The sequence below is a fragment of the Salvia hispanica genome, chromosome 1 (genome assembly GCF_023119035.1).
Source record: "Salvia hispanica cultivar TCC Black 2014 chromosome 1, UniMelb_Shisp_WGS_1.0, whole genome shotgun sequence".
NCBI lineage: Eukaryota > Viridiplantae > Streptophyta > Magnoliopsida > Lamiales > Lamiaceae > Salvia > Salvia hispanica.
The window spans coordinates 20167605-20185761 of record NC_062965.1 but is presented as its reverse complement, the minus strand read 5'-3'; the positions used below and the strand labels follow the sequence as shown (position 1 = coordinate 20185761).

The 18157-nt window shown below is 36.4% G+C and overlaps 5 protein-coding genes across 6 annotated transcripts in view; 3 read left to right on the top strand and 2 right to left on the bottom strand.

The window, feature by feature from the left end:
* Nucleotides 1-171: 171 nt before the first annotated feature.
* LOC125206302 lies at nt 172-2895 on the bottom strand. Its single transcript, XM_048105600.1, has 2 exons — nt 2622-2895; nt 172-2112 (listed from the first exon to the last, which is right to left on the bottom strand). The coding sequence occupies exons 1-2, from the start codon at nt 2731-2733 to the stop codon at nt 533-535; spliced, it is 1692 nt and encodes a 563-aa protein (XP_047961557.1). The 5' UTR covers nt 2734-2895; the 3' UTR covers nt 172-532.
* A 1796-nt stretch (nt 2896-4691) lies between these two features.
* Nucleotides 4692-5946, bottom strand: LOC125189458. The gene is made up of 2 exons (XM_048086735.1): nt 4860-5946; nt 4692-4759 (listed from the first exon to the last, which is right to left on the bottom strand). The coding sequence occupies exons 1-2, from the start codon at nt 5944-5946 to the stop codon at nt 4692-4694; spliced, it is 1155 nt and encodes a 384-aa protein (XP_047942692.1).
* A 2657-nt stretch (nt 5947-8603) lies between these two features.
* LOC125223332 (protein IQ-DOMAIN 3-like) overlaps nt 8604-18157 on the top strand; it is a 38845-nt gene continuing 29291 nt past the window's right edge. Inside the window, exon 1 of the mRNA XM_048126440.1 lies at nt 8604-8865. The gene's annotated coding sequence lies outside the window, so the exon portion shown is untranslated. The remainder of the gene's footprint in view (nt 8866-18157) is intronic.
* LOC125223346 (protein PHR1-LIKE 1-like) lies at nt 9317-13092 on the top strand. Of its 2 annotated transcripts, none has more exons than XM_048126464.1 (8): nt 9317-9668; nt 10323-10996; nt 11073-11271; nt 11359-11475; nt 11552-11621; nt 11770-11839; nt 12195-12540; nt 12785-13092. In XM_048126464.1, the coding sequence occupies exons 2-7, from the start codon at nt 10448-10450 to the stop codon at nt 12528-12530; spliced, it is 1341 nt and encodes a 446-aa protein (XP_047982421.1). In that variant the 5' UTR covers nt 9317-9668; nt 10323-10447; the 3' UTR covers nt 12531-12540; nt 12785-13092. The 2 variants fall into 2 exon arrangements, with proteins under 2 accessions (XP_047982421.1, XP_047982429.1); XM_048126472.1 differs by having other exon boundaries at nt 9401-9668; nt 11564-11621.
* Nucleotides 16286-18157, top strand: part of LOC125223360 (protein IQ-DOMAIN 3-like) — a 2806-nt gene continuing 934 nt past the window's right edge. The window contains exons 1-5 of the mRNA XM_048126484.1: nt 16286-16553; nt 16840-16959; nt 17040-17354; nt 17507-17734; nt 17827-17946. Coding sequence (XP_047982441.1) covers nt 16885-16959; nt 17040-17354; nt 17507-17734; nt 17827-17946 — 738 coding nt within the window. The 5' untranslated portion in view covers nt 16286-16553; nt 16840-16884. The remainder of the gene's footprint in view (nt 16554-16839; nt 16960-17039; nt 17355-17506; nt 17735-17826; nt 17947-18157) is intronic.

Here is an 18157-nt window from a genome sequence, read left to right as displayed (position 1 = left end):
CAAAATTAGAATTTGGTGAAAGTTCAGTAGTATATTCATACATTTTGTGTCATGTTACTTGAAAACAAAGTCAATATATTTATAGCTATAACTTTGGAAAGCGTGACATTTATAACAAAAGCACATATTTTGGATTAGATATAGATTCTACACTATTTACATATTATAGAATCATACAATAAAAATATTAAGCCAATTAAGCAATGTCTAGAAGAAATTACAACATTTATAGAGCAAGTATAGTACTACTATACAGTATAACTCAGATTTTGAAATTCTATTTGAAACCTACTTATATGTGTACAATTTAAAAAAACTAAATTCTCACATCACTCAACACACAACAATGACTTTGGCCCCTAATTTTGTATCAAAATCTAGCGGCAGAAACAATGCCCAAGAATGCCATTTCACGCTGTAATCTAATAACTACAAACACTCAGAGTTCGAGGTTCAATGCGACGTTTTGAACGTCGAACTCTGAGTGCCCAAACTTCGTTCGCGAAAGCAACGAATTTAGAGAAGAAGATGGTTAACACCTCTCGTCCCCAAACCAATTGTCCTTCTCCTTCGGCCCCGTTGGCCCCTCCTCGCCGTAGAGCTCGGTCGGAAACAGCTCGATAAGATTTTCGACGGAAAACCTAATGAAGAAGGGTAGGTGGTTGATTATCTTCTCAAGTTCGGATGTCGAGTCATAAACAACCGTAGGGCCCCACTCTCTCATGTACTGCAGCCAATGTGGCTCCGAAACGACTCCGTCTCCGAGATACTCGGCCGCCACGACCCGGTATCGGGTGCTCGAGTCTATGGAATACTTGCTCTTAGCACAATCATTCCTTGCTCCGATTCCAAGCTTGCTAGAGCCCTGAATGTAGCACCCCTCGTGTGGGAAGCTCGCATGCCCATGCTTCGACGCGTACACAACCGCCTTGTTTCCCTCGGCGAACTCGAGCTCGGAGGCGTCCAGCCACCCTCCGCCGCTGTGTTCGGAGAAATACACGCTTTGGAGCTCTCCTTCGAAGTTGCTCAAACGGAGGGTGAAGTGCTCCCAGTCGCCGACGTGCTGGCCTATTCGGTCGAACGTGTAGCTCCACAGCCCGGCTTTGATTGACGACGGACCGTTGAAGGGGCAGAAAATCCACATCACGATGTCCGTGAAAGTCCCTCCGGAAACCGGCTTAACGTGAACGTAAAGCTCAGCGCTCTCGATGTTACCACGTTTCAAGTAGTCCCCGCCTCCGTCGGAGTCGGGTAGGTCGAGCCAGAACTCTTTGTCGTTCTCCCCACCACCGGGCAAAACCGCACCTTTAGAATCGATGGCTAAGCCCTTCTCCTTCCCCTGTTCGTACAAAAGCGCTCCCTTTTCAAAGAACCAAGAGACGGACGAGGGCAAATAGACCTCGTCCGGGTGGAAGTAAAGCGTAGGGCCGTAGTGCTCGATGAGCGCATGAATCTGTTCCAAAGTCGGCATTGCACGCAGCGAAGAATCAAGATTCCTCAAGCAAGAAACACTCAGCTCGTCATCCCAATTCCTATCTCGACTGCAGAAGAATGTCCCTACGGGGACACCATTGCAAAGCATCCCTCGTTCGCACGGCCTCGTCTCCCAAACATAGAATTGATCCCTCGACCGTAGCGAATTATTATCGAACAAAACCTCACCAACCTCGCAACTCTCAGTTAGGTCAACCCGGACGCATCGCACTTCTTCAACGTCGGGTTCATTAGGCTCGACCGTAACTACAAACCCCATGGCTTTATAGCCTTCGGGCGGATTGGGCGACCAAACATAACCACATCCATCACGACGCGACTCTGAACTCCACACGAGAGTGTAGTCTAGAGGCTTTTCAAGAGGCGAAGACTCATCTCCCGTTGCATCTACGGATGCACATTTGGCTGCAAGAGCATAGCAGCCTCTCGACTTCTTGTTGCTCGGCTCACAGCAGTCACCGAGGCTGAAAAAACCATCCGGAAACCCAACGGGTCTATAGAAACTCACCGCTTTCGCCTTCCCACGTGAAGGATTACAGCTCCATATCTTATCAAAATTTGTGATTTTTACAACTTCGATTTCACCTAAGCATATCTTCCCCGTAGCAAAATCTTTACCTGAAAAAGTATACATTCATCTTTAGAGACATGGAAACTATAGCTTGCCAAAATATTTGCTTTCTTTTTCTTATTCAAATGTGTATCATTTTTTCAAACACATGGCATGCATTAAATAAATGAAATACGAGATTGAAACACGTTAACTAAAATATGATGATGGCATTTATGTAAAGAGCAATCCCATTATTATCTTTAATGGTGAATTGCTGCAGTGTATATGGAATGATGTAAATTGAAGTAACAAGCTCAACCAAAAAAGGAAATTAAATTGAATATGTTCAGATAAAATAAGAATCCCCATTAAATTAGCTCTATTTAAGGAAATTTGAGCTGACATAAGGGATTCACAAAATTACAAAACATAAAGTCAAAATTGAAGTAGAATTTGATTAGATCTGAATGATAGAGAAATCACAGATAAAAATTGAAAGTTAATCACACAATTGAAGCAGAAACTACAGATAAAAATCGAATCTTGATTTGAAAATTTTTGAAGAGAAACAGACCTTTAGGCCATTGCGGAAGGGGTGAAGGCAAAGAGAAAGAGTTGAATTCCTCTGCAAATTCCTCACAATAACTCTCAGAATGTGAATTGCAGCAATCCAACCACCCAAACATTCTTCACTTGCAGATTTATTTAGTTTGGATAAGCACAGCATTTGCTTTTTCACAAGAAAAATCTGCAGTTATGAATTGTGATATAGAGAAGAAAAGGAGATTCCTTTATTAATTAAATTGTTATTGCTTCCAAGGCAAAAATATTTACAAGTTGGAGTAAGCCACAAAAATAAAATAATTGCGTGAAAAGTTGGAAGTTTTTGCTTTTTATTCAGCTTGAGTAAGAAGATGGCAAAAGAGAAATGAAAGTGACGATGATGCATTTTTCGAGAAAGAATAAATTTTATTGCAGAAAAAGTAATGAAAAAAAAAACACAGATAAGTTGCAAAAGAAGAGTAGAATTTAACTTTCTTTTGAAAATATTTTGAGGTTTGGTTTAATTTTTTAATTAAAATTAAAAGTAGTTGAAGCAAATAAAAAAAATTGTTTTCTTATTATGGTGGTTACATTATAAAACCCAGCGTGAATTTATTATGAAGAATTCATTGAAATTGAGTTAAATTAAATTTCCTTAGAAAACATGACGTGAAATTGAAGAAGGTATCTAGAAAGAGAAACATGCTTTATAAATTCATTTTAAATTTAATCGAAGTCGGAACATAATTTTTTGTATTATTTGTGTGTAAGAAAAATGTAGAACAATGCGATTCGATTAGGAATTTAGGATTTAAGTGATAAGTGGTGAAACTAAAATCAAACTTTACTATGTAAATGATGCTATAGTTATTATAAATGTAATTTATTATCCAAATGATTCTAATCAAATTTCAAAGCATGCTAATCGCATATAAAGAGAGTATTTGATGGCCATAATTTATTCCTTAGATATTATTTTAATATAACACAAGATGAAGAAGACAACACTATTAATTGGACTATAGGTTTGGTGCGAAATACGATCGTTATATTTAAAGTCAAGTAGTGGACAATGATTAGTGTCCACATGAATAAAAAATATGACAACCCTAATTCTATGTATTTGCAACTTGAATGTGACAATTTGAGGCATATTCTGTTATGCTCCTCTTAGATACCATCTTATCCTCCCACAATAAATAATATGGAGTACAAAATTAGTAGTACTACATGATTTGAGATTAATTTAACGTCAATCTAGTTTTAGAATAAATATATAGGCCTTGAATTCGAGTGAATATTCCACAAATTTGTATGTGGAAACACGAGTCTCATTTTTTCTGAGCATTATTGTACCTTGACTGATCATTTAGTGAAATAATAATAATAATAATAATAATAATAATAATAATAATAATAATAATAATAATAATAATAATAATAATAATGATGATAATAATGATGATGATGATGATGATGATAATAATAATGATAATAATAATAATAATAATAATAATAATAAATTCATAATTTAAAATTAATATTCGAATACCATCTCGGCATCTCCCACCAATTTTGAATAGAAATATGATTATTAATTTCTTTCTTATTATTCGGATCAAATTTATTTAGAAGTATAAACTAAATTATTGTTGTATTGGTATTTTATTTTAATAATTTATCAATAGTTTAAAATCTGGAATAACGTTCATTAATATAGTATTAAATGCTCGGTGCTTATTGTCATAGATATTAATTAGAAGTCATTGTCAAAAACTTTTTATTAATTTTTCTACTTGAAAGCGCAACCTTGAAATTGTAGTCCCACCTTGGAATCATAATTATATGCCAACATTTGTTTGATGGTGCGACCTGAAATTTAATTTTATATCGATAAGAATATAATTCAATTGACGATTAAAAAGAGGGAGAGACAAAAAAACAATAAATTTATTTAATTACCACGTCAAATATAACCATACAAATAGTTACATACATTGATCAGATGCATTTATAATATAAGCAACGGAATTGGAACGTGGTAGAAAATAAAAGATTGGAAAAATATAAAATTCGAACCAATTTATGAAAAAAAAATAGCTCAGTCTACCTCTAACAACACCTCAAATGTCAGAAAGAGTATCTTCTGATCAATCAAACAAGAAATGGCTGCTAATTTAAAACACCATTAATTTTAATTCCAAAAGAAAAAATTCGCAAATTGGTCATATTTCAATTTAAAAAAAATTGCAATTTTATTTTTTGTCGCCGGATTTCTTCTTCTTCTTGCTGCTCGATTTATTGTTGTTTGGTTTCTTGCTAGAGCCGCAGACTATCGTAAACTCGATGCCGGCGGCGAAGCAAGAAAATAGGCTGCCCTCGGCGCCCCGTTTCGTGTGCCGGACCGACAATTCCGAGTCCTCGCCGTCGTTCGCCGCCGTCCGCCGCCACCTCTCTTTGGTCATGACTTGGTACCCTCTAGCTTGGGCTTGCTCAAGTGTCATATCCCCTAGGATCGAGCTAGAGTCGTCGCTATGCGCGGCGGGGCCGCCGCGTTTCCTCCGTGGCGGTGGCGGCGGGGGAGGCATGAGCTTCATGGCCATCTCGGCCGCCACCACGGAGGCGGACGGCCCGATGTCGGAGCATATCTCGGAGCCGTTGTCGCACATCGAGCCGTTGACGATGGAGCCGGGCTTCAGTGTGAAGTCCTCGATTTGCGGGCCGGACCCGGTGCTCATCGATCGCCACATTTCGATTTTGGAGATTAGTTCCTTTTTCTGATCGTCGATCGGGGAGTCGTTTCCGTGTTCTTGCTTTCCCGGTTCTTCTAGGAGGACCCGGTTGAGCGGCGCGCTTTTGATGGAGGTGTTGTCCCGCAGGGTTACCCCGATGTTGAGTATGCCCTGCGGGGAGCCAGACGAGGTCCGGATTTGGAGCGTGACGAAACGCGTGTTTCCATTGGAGTTGGCTGATGTTTGGGTCAATGGCGCGATGAGATCGCGGATTGGGACACTGACATTGCCCACTAGGACGTCACGAAACCAGGAGAGCGTGTAGATCTCCACGATGATTGTTGCGTCCTCGGGCATGCCGTCTTTTAGGCGGAAGTTGAATTTTTCGTTCCACTTAGGATTTTTGTGGCCCTCTTGGTCGATTTGGGTAATGTTCTTACGATCAGGGTAAATCCATGATACCGCATAGGGTTGCATAGATTTGGAGACCGGAGCCAAGTCCTGAGCAGATATTATGTTAATCTCCAACGAATATGAGTTTTTCGGTTGCGGTGCAGATTGGCCTGAGATGCACGATTCCATCACGAGGGAAGAGCCGATCGTGTTGGGCGCCTGGGGCTCCATCTTCCCTTCGTGACTCTAATGCGCGCGGGCCACGAAGTGGAGACGGAGACGAATGAGAGAGGCTGAGGAAAAGCTACGCTACTTTGCAAGTTATTGAGGAGGCTATTTTTTGTTGTTGACCATGATTTTGGACCATTGATTTCTTGTTGACGTTGGAATTTTTCGTAAATTGGTTGGCCTTAATTTAATGTCCCATAACTAAAATTAGACAGCCCTAGTTTTGATGATGTACACATATCTTCCTTTAGGAGCGGAATTTTATCATTATTGTATTCTTGTAGTAATAACGATTATGTAATATTACAAATATTATTTATTGATCAAACAATACATCAAAAAATTGGAACACATAGTCATAATATTCAATATGTATATGGCAATAACGCCATGTACTACACATGTACGACATTCAAATCAATCGTTTTAAGTATTTAGTGAAATAATCTGCCTTAAAAATTAGTCATTCATTAAACATTGACAAATGTAAGGTAAAACAATATACATTGTAAGTAATTAATATTAAGTCAATTTTTCCTTGTGATGATTAAAATAAAAATAAAATGATAGATTATATATAAAACAAGAAAAAACTAAGTATTCTAAAATAGGGTGCATGGAAATATCATGTTGAAGCTGACATTAAGTTCTTGTAATTTATTATCGTCAGCTAATAAGTGATCAATTAAATTAGGGTGCCTTGCAAATGTTTCTGTCACACAAGTTGACAAATTGTTGTTGTTGGACCCAGTAAGAAATAAAATGGACGTCATTTAATTTGTGGAATGAAACTCCCATATATATTAGTTTCATGGTAAGTGATATAGTAATTATGTAGTTAACCTTATAATTCACAATCCATCACTATTTTTCTCAATTTTTCAAAATTCTTGTTCTTATTTTATTTTAGACATGTAGTCGCTATGACTCTTCTTTTTTAATACTATATGTAATGTTTTTCAATAAATAAATAAGTGTAGTGTCATGTTATGATACTTATTTACTGATCATCAGCTTATTTGTCCATTTCTTGCTTAATTTCATATTTTACCCTTCTAATTAATTATGTTTATTTCAAAAATATAACTCACGTTCAAATTAATTAATCCAAGTTGAACCCATCATCATCATTCCTAGTCGAACAAGTTGAGAAGGAAAGACGTACAATAATTCATAAAGATCATAATTGCGATTAAATAGATGGTTTGCTCGATTGACATTGATAGATTTTAAAAAGCAAGCCCAAATAAGGAGAAAAAAAATATATATAGTCACATTACCAAAAAAAATCATTACTCTTTTCCTTCCCACTTGTAGATATACTATTTTGTTTTCGTTTTGCACTTGTACTAAAAATGACTTCTTCCATAGAACAATCAAAAAATATTGTGGATGTGGACCCCAAATGAATCCTAGGCCTTAAATATTTTGGAGGGTTAAATAATTCATGAAAAAGACAATTTTGATGAGCTAAATTTTATAATGATTCAACATTACTTCATAAATAAATCAAACTTTTGGATGACATAATCTCATTGCTCATACAAGTTAAACTTTAGAGGAAGGATAAATGGATAACTGATATTTAAATCATAAATTTTGATCAATTCTAATCAATCTTATAAGTTTAAGTAAATATATGCTGAATATAATAATTCAAAATACATAAAAACTTAGATTGTGTACAAAACAAGTTCTATTCTCGAACTCGACTTTAAGAATATAGTGAAATTATAAAATCGAGATTTAACCCTTGTTTTTATAAGACTTGAAGGAAGTATATAATAGAGAAATCATATATTATCGTCAACTTGAGGAAAAAACAAACTCTTACACCCACCCTATGTATTTAATCGACGAAACGAAGGGTTGGTATCAATTTATTATTTGAAAAGTTATTGATTAGAATTTGGGCAAAACTTTTGAATAAAAAAACCATATCCCATAAAATTTTTAAGGAAATAATCACTTGGAAAATGAAAATCATCTCCAATTCTTCAAAAATCAAAAGTAACTTTTACCTCCACACAATTGGATTATGTAATTATTTTCTATTGCATTTACAAATTATCAAACATATTACATATGTTAACTAAAAAAATAAAAATCTACCAAATTCAATTCTTGAAAATACTTAAATTATTTATGAATATTTATAATTTTCATCAATAAAACGTATTTTATTCACTTAAATGTACTTCAACGTGCTTTTACACTCTATTAAGCGCGCTTTGTTGATTATAAATAGTTTTCAACAAAAAAATAAGCATTTCGTTGCTAAACACAAAAAATGTCTCACTTGTTGATTATAAAGAGTTTTCAACAAAAAAATAAGTATTTCGTTGCCGAACATAAAAAATGTCTCACTCTCAAATAAAAATATGCTTAGCTGATCAGTGCACCATACGAAATCGTCAGCAGAGTATGCATTACGTTGCTAATGCTTTTAGCACTCGACGTTGTGAATGACCAAACACATAACAATCATTCATAAATACAAATATGCTTTGCTGGTCTGCGCACGGCGCGAAATCCTCAACACAATATCAAGCATTCCGTTGGGCATGCTTTTTCAACAACATTATCCATTTATTTACAAAAGGACTCCAAACTCACGGTAAATTGTGGATTCAAAATTCAACAGTGTAGATTACTATCAGACAAAAACCAATAGTTTTACCCTTTTATCTACAACCAATAATCAGTCAGTTTCCAGTCTAGACAGCATATTCACTCACATCACCCAATTATTTCTTCTCGATTTAGAAAGTCGGCCAGTTCGAAAAATGTTTCCATAAATTAACCACTCCTAAACACTGTTAAATTAATTATTCAGCCGCCAGATTTTTCCTGTTCAATCAGAGCGTGGATGATGTTGTCTCAACTTCAATTCATCTAGTTTTGCTGACCTTCTTTGTCATGGTTAGTTTTCTTTAAATAAATTGGGTTTTTTTTGCTTGTTAAAGATTGGTTTTTGTCAAAAATGGAATAAGATCTTTGTTTCTCTTTGTTGTGAGTTCTTGGCTTGAATGCACTTTTGAATCTTGGGTTTTTCTTGAGTTTGTGAGATGGGCTCTATTTCAATCTGTTGGTGGAATAGTTGATGGTGAGGATTGAGCAAATGAGCTAGCTTTTCCCAAAAAAGATTGCTTTTTTAATTAGTAAATACAATAAATATTATTTGCTGTGAGATATTGGCTCAAATGCACCTTAGAATCTTGGATTTTGGTCTTGTTTTGTCGAATGTGTTCCTTTTGTTGCTGAATTCTTGAATTTGTTGATGGGTTCGACTTGAATTTGTGGGAGGAATTGTTGATAGTGAGCTAGCTTTTCCCAGAAAAATGTTTTCTTTTTTATAAAAAAAATTACTTTCCTTTTGCAAGTGAGGATAATTGGTGCGGGCCCACTTTGAATATCTGGAGTTACGTGAATATATTTGTGACTCCATAAGGAATTTGAGTAGATACGATTAATAAGTGATATTGTTGTTTACCTGTCTTTTGATGATTGGTTTTCTTGAATTGTTGAAATTGGTTGCTTGTGTGTGGAAACATTGAGTTTATCTTTATCTCATTGAATGAATCTTGTCTCTCTTCTTTCATTCCTTTGCTGTGTCTTCTGATTTAGTTTTGTTTGAAAGCTAGCATTGGTGGCTAAAATGATCACAACTCTTAAAAAAATCCAGTCTTGATTGGATTGGAAATTTGAGGAAATTTCTACTCAAGGTTTGTTGTTGTTGTATGGTTTGGAGTATTTAGCCTGTATTCGATTTCGTATGTTTGAATGTTTCAATATTGGTAGTGATAATGCAGAGGTGTGTTATGTTGCCATTTGGTTTGTGTGAAAGGATGTTTTCTAGCCACGTTTCGACCCTCGTTGATAGCTTTCGTTAGGCTTTGTGTTTCTGTAGCTCAAACATGACTTGATGTCAAAGCCTAGTGACTAGGCCTCGAGCCTCAAATCATCACGACTCGAGTTCAAGCCATTTGATTACTCGAGCCTCTAGTTTCTTGGATCTAGCCTCGTTCAAAAGTTGAATCGAGGGGGGATGAGTTAGCTAGAGTGCCATGTTTCGGAAAGAGATGTTTCCTTAGCCATTTTGAGCCTTTCTAGCCTTGTGGATAGCGTTCGTAGGCTTTGTGTTTCTTTAGCTCAAACATGAATTGGAGTCAAGTCATCCATGGTTCGAGGCTCAAGGCCTACTGACTTAACCTCGAGCCTCAAATTGTTACTCGTGCCTCTCGTTTCTTCGCTCTAGGCTTCAAACGATGAATTGAGAGGGAATGCTTTAGCTATAAAACTTCTTTTCACAAGACTATGCTATAATCATATCGCTTCGTGATGCATTGACATTCCTAGTTCTGTTTTCCTTTTTCCAGATGGATGAGCTATTGCTGATTGCTGACTGCAGTTCTTGAACTGATGGTTGCGGTTTTGGATTTCTTTTAAGCTCGAATCATCGCAGAATTCCTTCAATTTTCAGTCTGTTCATGGATCATTGAACATGGCTCCTGCATTATTCAAGAAAAAGCGTTCGAATGAAGTCGAAGCCTCTGGGGCTCTATCGAGATCTCTGCACGTTCTACCTGCACTCTCCGAAGAAAAGTACCCCAAGCTTCCCGATTCGCCACAGGTTACATTAGCGCACGAACTGACCACAGACCTACTAACATCCGACACCAGAACAGCCGGGCATTCGTTCTCGTCGGCCTCTGTTAGTCTCAGTCATTCCTCCTCTTTCTCGCCCGACTCAAGCCGTTTGAGAGTTCCACCTTTCATCTCCGAGGCATTGAACGACAGGGGATCTTTCCACTCGAGCCAATCTTCCCCTACCGTTGCTAGAGATGGCCAGCCGGAAAGTAATGACGTTTCATGGACTATGGACACCTCGGATGCGCCTCCTCCCCACAGAGACGTGGTGCCATCGGATGACTCAGCTAGGAAAACAGACTGGCGGGAGTGGGCCGATCAGTTAGTCACACCGGACGACACGCTTGATTTGAACTTGAGTGATCTTCTTGTTGATGTCAATGTTCCAGATCTTGATGCCAAGGTTTGCTTCTCAACTCTGTTATTTTATGCTAAATGAGTCAAGCTTTGAGCTTAGTTTTACTCGACTCGACTTACAGCTGCTCGAATTGCCACCAAACTTCGCAACGTACCAACCTCAGATCCAGGAGCGTCACCTTCTTACAGTTTCTACTGCGCAGACGCTTCCTGCGGTCGCCTCTCCATGTCCTTCGCCAGCAACCAAGGCACGGATGCGTTGGACGCCTGAGCTGCACGAAGTTTTCTCAGAGGCTGTTACAAAACTAGGTGGTGGCGAACGTAAGTGTCTTACAGACAACATAAAGAGAGAACTGAAACCACTATAAAAGTCTGTCAGCAGAAACTAATACGAGACTAACTATGCAGGAGCTACGCCAAAAGGCGTGTTGAAGCTCATGAACGTCGAAGGCCTCACAATCTACCACGTTAAGAGCCACTTGCAGAAATACAGAACCGCGAGGCACAAGCCGGAGTCCTCAGAAGGTTGGGATCGCCCCTATACTCGTCTTGATTCCATATATCATAATCCGTCATGTATTGATAAACTTATGTTTGTTAGTTTTGGATGTAGGAACACCGGAAAAGAAAACGAGGAATCTTGCTGAAACGGCACCTCTGGACCTGAAGACGTACGTTTCTTTTAAATTCATACATCTGAGCTAAGATTTTTCTTATTAATGTCTATCTATACGAGGCAAATATCCATGGCACGTTACAATTGTTATAGTAAAAGTCGATTTTTCGTGCATTCTCATTAATGATATTCTCCCATGGCAGTGCAATGGAGATAACTGAAGCGCTCAGATTGCAGATGGAAGTTCAGAAGCAGCTTCACGACCAGCTTGAGGTATGTTCTTCGAGTCCCACCATGAATTTGAGCTCGGACGTTCAACTTTTTGGCTTGGCTCGTTTACAACCCTGGACTCCTATGTGTTTGCTTTAATAGAATACTCTTTTTTGGGAAAAAAATGAATGTTTTTGGTAAAGGTTGCTTTTGAAATTGATGTGTATGGGGTTTCGATTGAGTTGCTTGTTTGTATACGTTCGAGCTTGGTTACGAGCTGAAGATGTAGGGCAGCTCGTAACGTGCTTGACTTGCTAATGCTTAATGTGTCGGGTTCGAGCTAGGCTTGTGTAGGTTAGTGGAGTAGTTCATTCTAAATTGAGAATTTACTTGATGATTGAAATCTATGTTGCTTCAGATTCAAAGAAATCTGCAGCTTCGGATCGAAGAACAAGGGAAGCATCTCGAGTTGATGTTCGAGCAGCAGCGGAAGATGGAGGAAGATAAACAGAACGCCTCGTCGTCAAATAGGGGCGATAACAGCCCATCTCCAACGGCAGAAACGCAACCTTGCGTTGGTAAAACTGACGCAGAATCCAGCGCCAAAGTGGCCTCGCCTCTCGAGCATTCGGAAAAGGAGTCCTCCGAGGACCATGAGGCGAATGCAGGTGGCGAAAGCAGCCCCCCGACGAAACGAGCCAAGACCGAAGAGACAGAAGACTCTCCCAAGAAATCAATTGATGTCACAATCTGAATGTTTTGAGGTATTTTCAAGAATCAGAATCTGTTTCCATTTGTGTAGATTGAAAGACTCATTGTTGATTGTGATTGAATTGATGCATTGATGCTCACTTGTTTTTGTTGGAAAGTGTTACAAAATCTTGTTACAAATTACATAAAAAAGTTGATTCTAGATTTGTAATTGAAGTGCATGTGAGCATTATTGCACAATGGAAGAAATGTTTACTTTGTTGTGTGATTTGTTTCCTTGGTTTTTAAATCTTGCAGGTGAATCCACTGCTTTCGGTATCCACGTGTATGTCATGCTATAGCTCTTCGAGAAACCTAGGAAATGTTGATAGAGGTATTATGCATATTTTTCCGACAAAAGAATTCGGCTCGAATTGACTGCGTTCTTAACTCTTGTCCTGTTTTTTTCTACAAAAGAATTCGGCTCGAATTAACTACTCTACTCTGAATCTATGATTGTATATTCTTTTGCCGGCATTAATTAATTAAATGTCTAATCTAATCGATACGATTGGCGCGGTGTTTCAACACCTCGTCCCTTAAGCATGAGGTCAGAGATTCATGCAGATTCATCTTTAATTTTTATGTACTCGCATTTTAGGATGGTTGTTGTAAAGGTTTCATCTTTTAACTGTGATGAAATTTAGTGTAATTTTATATATACATTTCATTACAATCTTTGACTTATTTTTTTAATATTATGACCAAAAAGACAAAACATACTCTATAAGTTTGAGAAATCAATTAACATTTGGTGGTTCGATTTCAATGCAACAAAAACAAAAGTCCAATATCTAAATAACATGGCATAATAGTTGAGAGGTCACTATTACAAAATTATAATCCAAAGTAGTGATTATCATGTTAGAGAGGTGCCCTCTATTTAATGGCAATAATAATTTTGAATGGGTCTCAAGTCATTTTCTCCAACTCATATATTCAATTGAAATATAAAAAATTGAATAGGGACAAAAGGACAATTATGCCCTTTTAAGAAACTTGAAAGTAATCTCTCACACTCCATTTTGTCATAATTTGCCAAATTCGAAAGAGATTAATTAAATAAACATCCACAAATCACAATCACAAAAAAAATGTAGGTAAGAAAAATAAAAAATTCTCTTATAATTAGATAGCTTGTTATTTATATTGGGTATATATATAGGTTTAAGAATATGATGGAAAGCACAATATTGGTAAGGTACAACATGTGATAACATTAATATTTGCCAACCAAACTTGTCACTATTTATAGCACTTATTTTTACTATTTAATGTGGAAGATTTAATGCAATAAATATGAAAGAAAATGTGAAAAATTGTAGTACTCATATAAGAACATATATTACGATTCATGAAAAGGAACAATAAAATACTCCCTCCGTCCCGCTTTAGGAGTCCCGGTTGATCAATTTTGGGCGTCCCGCTTTAGGAGTCCCGGTTGAGATAAATTAATAAAAAATACCTATAAAGTGTTAAAAGTGGGTCCCAACATCCACTACAACTAATAAAAAAGTGTTAAAAGTGGTCCCAACATCCACTACAACACTTATTTATTGGACAATTAATTAAAAGTGGGTCCCAACATCCACTACAATATTTATTTATTACACACTCAAACACTTTTTTTCTTAAAACATGTGTCCGACTCAACCGGGACTCCTAAAGCGGGACGGAGGGAGTAAAATGTATACCCAAACTAGAAATATTATACAGTGTATGATCTAAAAATACACATTTTTATTTAGAGTGAACTTCAAAAATGATCCTTGGACTATGGGTTTATCTCGAAAATGGTCTATGGACTTTAAAAATATCACCAGTAGTCCCTGGACTAAGGGTTAATATAAAAAACGGTCCTTTTGCACTGTTTCGAGACGAAAATGCCCTTTTGAGGGAGTTTGGGGAGTTTGGGCAATTTGGTCTTTTTACACTTTTAACATTTTAAATCTGATATTATTTCTAAGTTATGTACTAAATCTGATATTATTTCAAAATTATCATTCTTCTTCCCTTTTGTCATCCTTCACTTTGTTTCTTTATTTCAATATTAGATTTAATTCTACAAAATTAAATTTTAAATTTCAGTTTTTGAATATCAATAAATTTTTTTAATTATAAAAATTAATAGTCATAATCAATATTTGATAGTGTCTAATATTTAATCAATAAGATATGACAACGCCTTAATTTTAATCAATATTTAATAGCTTTAATCATAAATAGATCATATAACACGATTTATTCTGAAATAAATATGCATCTAATGCAAGACTAATATAATTTTCGTTTATTAATTTGAAAACAATCAAAATGACTAGAAAATTTCAACAAAAATAATCCTATATAAAATTTTTAGTCAACTTCATAATATTCAATCACAAGCAATTATAACAACCGAACGAAGGCTAAATAGAATAACTCTTATTTTTCCATCATGATTAATATTATTTTTCTGTACTTCTTCAATTCAGCTGAATATTATATTAAATAACAAAAATTAATAGTTTTAATCAATATTTATAGTGTCCATGAATTAATAGTTTAATTAAAAAAATTTATTGATATTTAAAAATTAAAATTTTAAATATAATTTTATGAATTAAATCTAATATTGAAATAAAGAAACAAAGTGAAGGATGACAAAATGGAAGAAGAATGATAATTTTAAAATAATATCAGATTTAGTACATAACTGAAATAATATCAGATTTAAAATGTTAAAAGCGTAAAAAGACCAAATTGCCCAAACCACCCAAAACCCTTTAAAAGGGCATTTTCGTCTCGAAACAGTGTAAAATGACCGTTTTTGATATTAATCCTTAGTCCAGGGACTACTGATGATATTTTCAAAGTCCAGGGACTATTTTCGAGATAAATCCATAGTTCAGGGACCATTTTTGAAGTTCACTCTTTTATACTCTTTTATTTAAGTTGACTTGATTATTTCTTTTTTTCTTTTTTATTAACTTTTTTTTCAACTGAAAAGGTACTCCTAATCCTAGTAGTACTTTGTATAGCTGGATATTCTGATTGGACAAAGATTTTATCTGACGTTGTCACTGGATTCTTCACCGATACATGAAATGTCGTAAATAATGTCCTTTATTTTATGGAGTGAATTAGGTACATCATATTTAATATAGTGGTTTCTAAAAATTTTTTAGTACAATGTACTTATCTATAGGGTATATTGTTAAGTGGGTAAGTTTTCTTTTATTGGAGAATATCAGGCCATTTCATATTCAATCTATAAAGGAAAATATCAATTTTTATAATGCGTGAGCCACTTAGCCTACATGAAAGAAGGAAATTCAGATTAATGAAGAATAATTTAACTATAGGCCAATTTTCACAATTAAAACAATATAAGCACTTATTCCCATTTAGTTCGATTCCAACCCCTTAAAAATCAAGATCTTTTAGAACACCCATACTTTCACATATCTAACTATATTCAATTTTGTAAAAATTGCAATGAACTATTCATACTAGTACCATTTTCACACTATTCAATCTATCTAAATTTCCTTATATAACCAGGTTTGATTATTTTGTCAGCTGAAGTAACAATTTTGAGAAAAAACCAAAATGATAAAATTCAGACAAATGTATAGTTTGTTGGTTGTCTGCTGTTAAAACAAAACAAGAACAAGACTGAATGCTCTCCTCTCTTTTATCTCTCTATGTTGTCAGAATCATTAGTGGGCCGCACAACCCCATCTCTTTTTTCTCTCTAAGCAGTCCCCCCTCCCCATTACCTGAGCTGCAGGCCTTGGCCTCGGTGAAATCCCCATATTGCCCCTCTCTCTCTCTACAATTCAGATGTGGATATTTCTCTTCAACTTTATATGACCCTTTTTTTCACATTCAAACTGAATCTCTCTTTCACTTCAGAGGAAACTCGTGCATGTTCCAACCTTTTGTGTTTTTGGAGGGTTGTTGAAGAAAAAGGCATGGAACAGATGTTTTTCTGTTAGAATTAAGGTTGTTTTATTTGGATAGTGTCACAAAATTTCAGTTTCAGGTATCTCTTACATTGTATGACTTCATCTTGTGTGTGTGTGTGTGATAGAGAATTTAATTGCATTTGAATTATTTTTTAACTTTCTTGATCTCAATCAATATAATGCATTTTTGCTATAGAGGAGTGGGGAGAGTGAGAATTTTGCAATGTGATCTTGATAAATGATTTGTTTGTTTATTTACATAATTTTAGTTCATTAATTCTTATACTTGTTTTCATGCAAAAATCATTAATTTGGAGAGAAATTCAAGATTTTCTCACAATAAAAATTATACTATATGTGAAGAAATTGGTTAGGAAACAAGTGAATATTTGATGTTCCAATAACAAAATGGGGAAGAGAAGGTCTCTGTTTTCAGCAGTGAAGAAAGCAATCACTTGTCAATCCAAACAAAAACAAGAAAAGGTAGTTTAAAAGGAAAAAAATCTTCATTATTTCAAAAAATTTAGCAAAATTACTTTGATCTTCATCTTTTCTATTCTCAGAGGACTAGGAAAGGAAGAGGATGTTTCAGGAGGCAACAGAGCGTGAATATGGAGGCTGTCGGTGCGGAGAAGGCCATTGTCCTTCGAGAAACTCCACCTCCAGCGCAGGAGGTGAAGTTGCACGAAGCGGAGAGCGAACAGAATAGGCACGCCTATTCGGTTGCTCTCGTGACCGCCATGGCTGCTGAGGCGGCCGTTGCAGCAGCCAACGCTGCTGCAGAGGTCGTCCGCCTCAGAGCTGCAGCGCATGGCTCGGGCAGGACGAAGGAAGAGATGGCCTCCGTCAAGATTCAGGCAGCTTTCCGAGGATATATGGTATGGTTGAATGAATGAATGAATTTCTTTAGTGTTGGATATTAGTCTCTTTTTTTTTTATTATTGTTAATTGCAACATTCAATTTTAAAATGTCAAAACAGACTCGAGCTCGAGATATTTGGCAGAACGCTAACCTTGTGTGTGAATTTAGGCAAGGAGAGTTTTGAGGGCTCTGAGAGGCCTAATGAGGCTGAAAACCGTGGTGGGAGGGAAGTCGGTCGAGAGGCAGGCGGCCGCGAGCTTGAAGTGTATGCAGACGATGGCTCGTCTGCAGTCTGAGATTCGTGCAAGGCGAACCCTGTTGTTGGAGGAGAATCCGTCCGTTCACAGGCAGAACGGGTGGATTCATGACGATGATCTCGACAAGTCGAGAGGATTTGTGAGTTTTTTGGCCTTCAAAGGGTGCATTACTAAATTTCTTCAAGAATTTTAGTAAGTATGGCTAAATTGCGTGTGTGTTTTTTTAATCAGAAAGGGGAAAATTGGGATCAAAGTTGCCGATCTAAAGAGCAGATTGAGGCAGATATAAATTATAAGCAAGAAGCTGCTAGGAGGAGAGAGAGAGCCTTAGCTTATGCATATTCACATCAGGTATATATATATATATATATAATGTATTTTTTGTATTAGTTTCTTGAATAAGTTAGTTGTGAAATTATGCATTTTCATGAGTGTGTTGATTTTTGTGTCATTAGACTCTTAAAAATCTCTCGGATTCCACAAACCAAGCGTTCGTGGATCCGATCAATCCCGGGTGGGGATGGAGCTGGTTGGAGAGGTGGATGGCCGCGCGGCCGTGGGA

Bases quoted from the DNA above. Each gene is read 5' to 3' on its own strand.
- LOC125189458 (XM_048086735.1), bottom strand. From the start codon at position 5,946: ATGGAGCCCCAGGCGCCCAACACGATCGGCTCTTCCCTCGTGATGGAA. The intron at 4,760-4,859 runs GCGACAAAAAAT...TTAAATTAGCAG, and splicing joins CAAGAAGAAGAAGAAATCCG to CCATTTCTTGTTTGATTGAT.
- LOC125206302 (XM_048105600.1), bottom strand. From the start codon at position 2,733: ATGTTTGGGTGGTTGGATTGCTGCAATTCACATTCTGAGAGTTATTGT. The intron at 2,113-2,621 runs GTCTGTTTCTCT...ATACTTTTTCAG, and splicing joins CCTTCCGCAATGGCCTAAAG to GTAAAGATTTTGCTACGGGG.
- LOC125223346 (XM_048126464.1), top strand. From the start codon at position 10,448: ATGGCTCCTGCATTATTCAAGAAAAAGCGTTCGAATGAAGTCGAAGCC. The intron at 11,272-11,358 runs GTAAGTGTCTTA...CTAACTATGCAG, and splicing joins AAAACTAGGTGGTGGCGAAC to GAGCTACGCCAAAAGGCGTG. The intron at 11,840-12,194 runs GTATGTTCTTCG...ATGTTGCTTCAG, and splicing joins AGCTTCACGACCAGCTTGAG to ATTCAAAGAAATCTGCAGCT.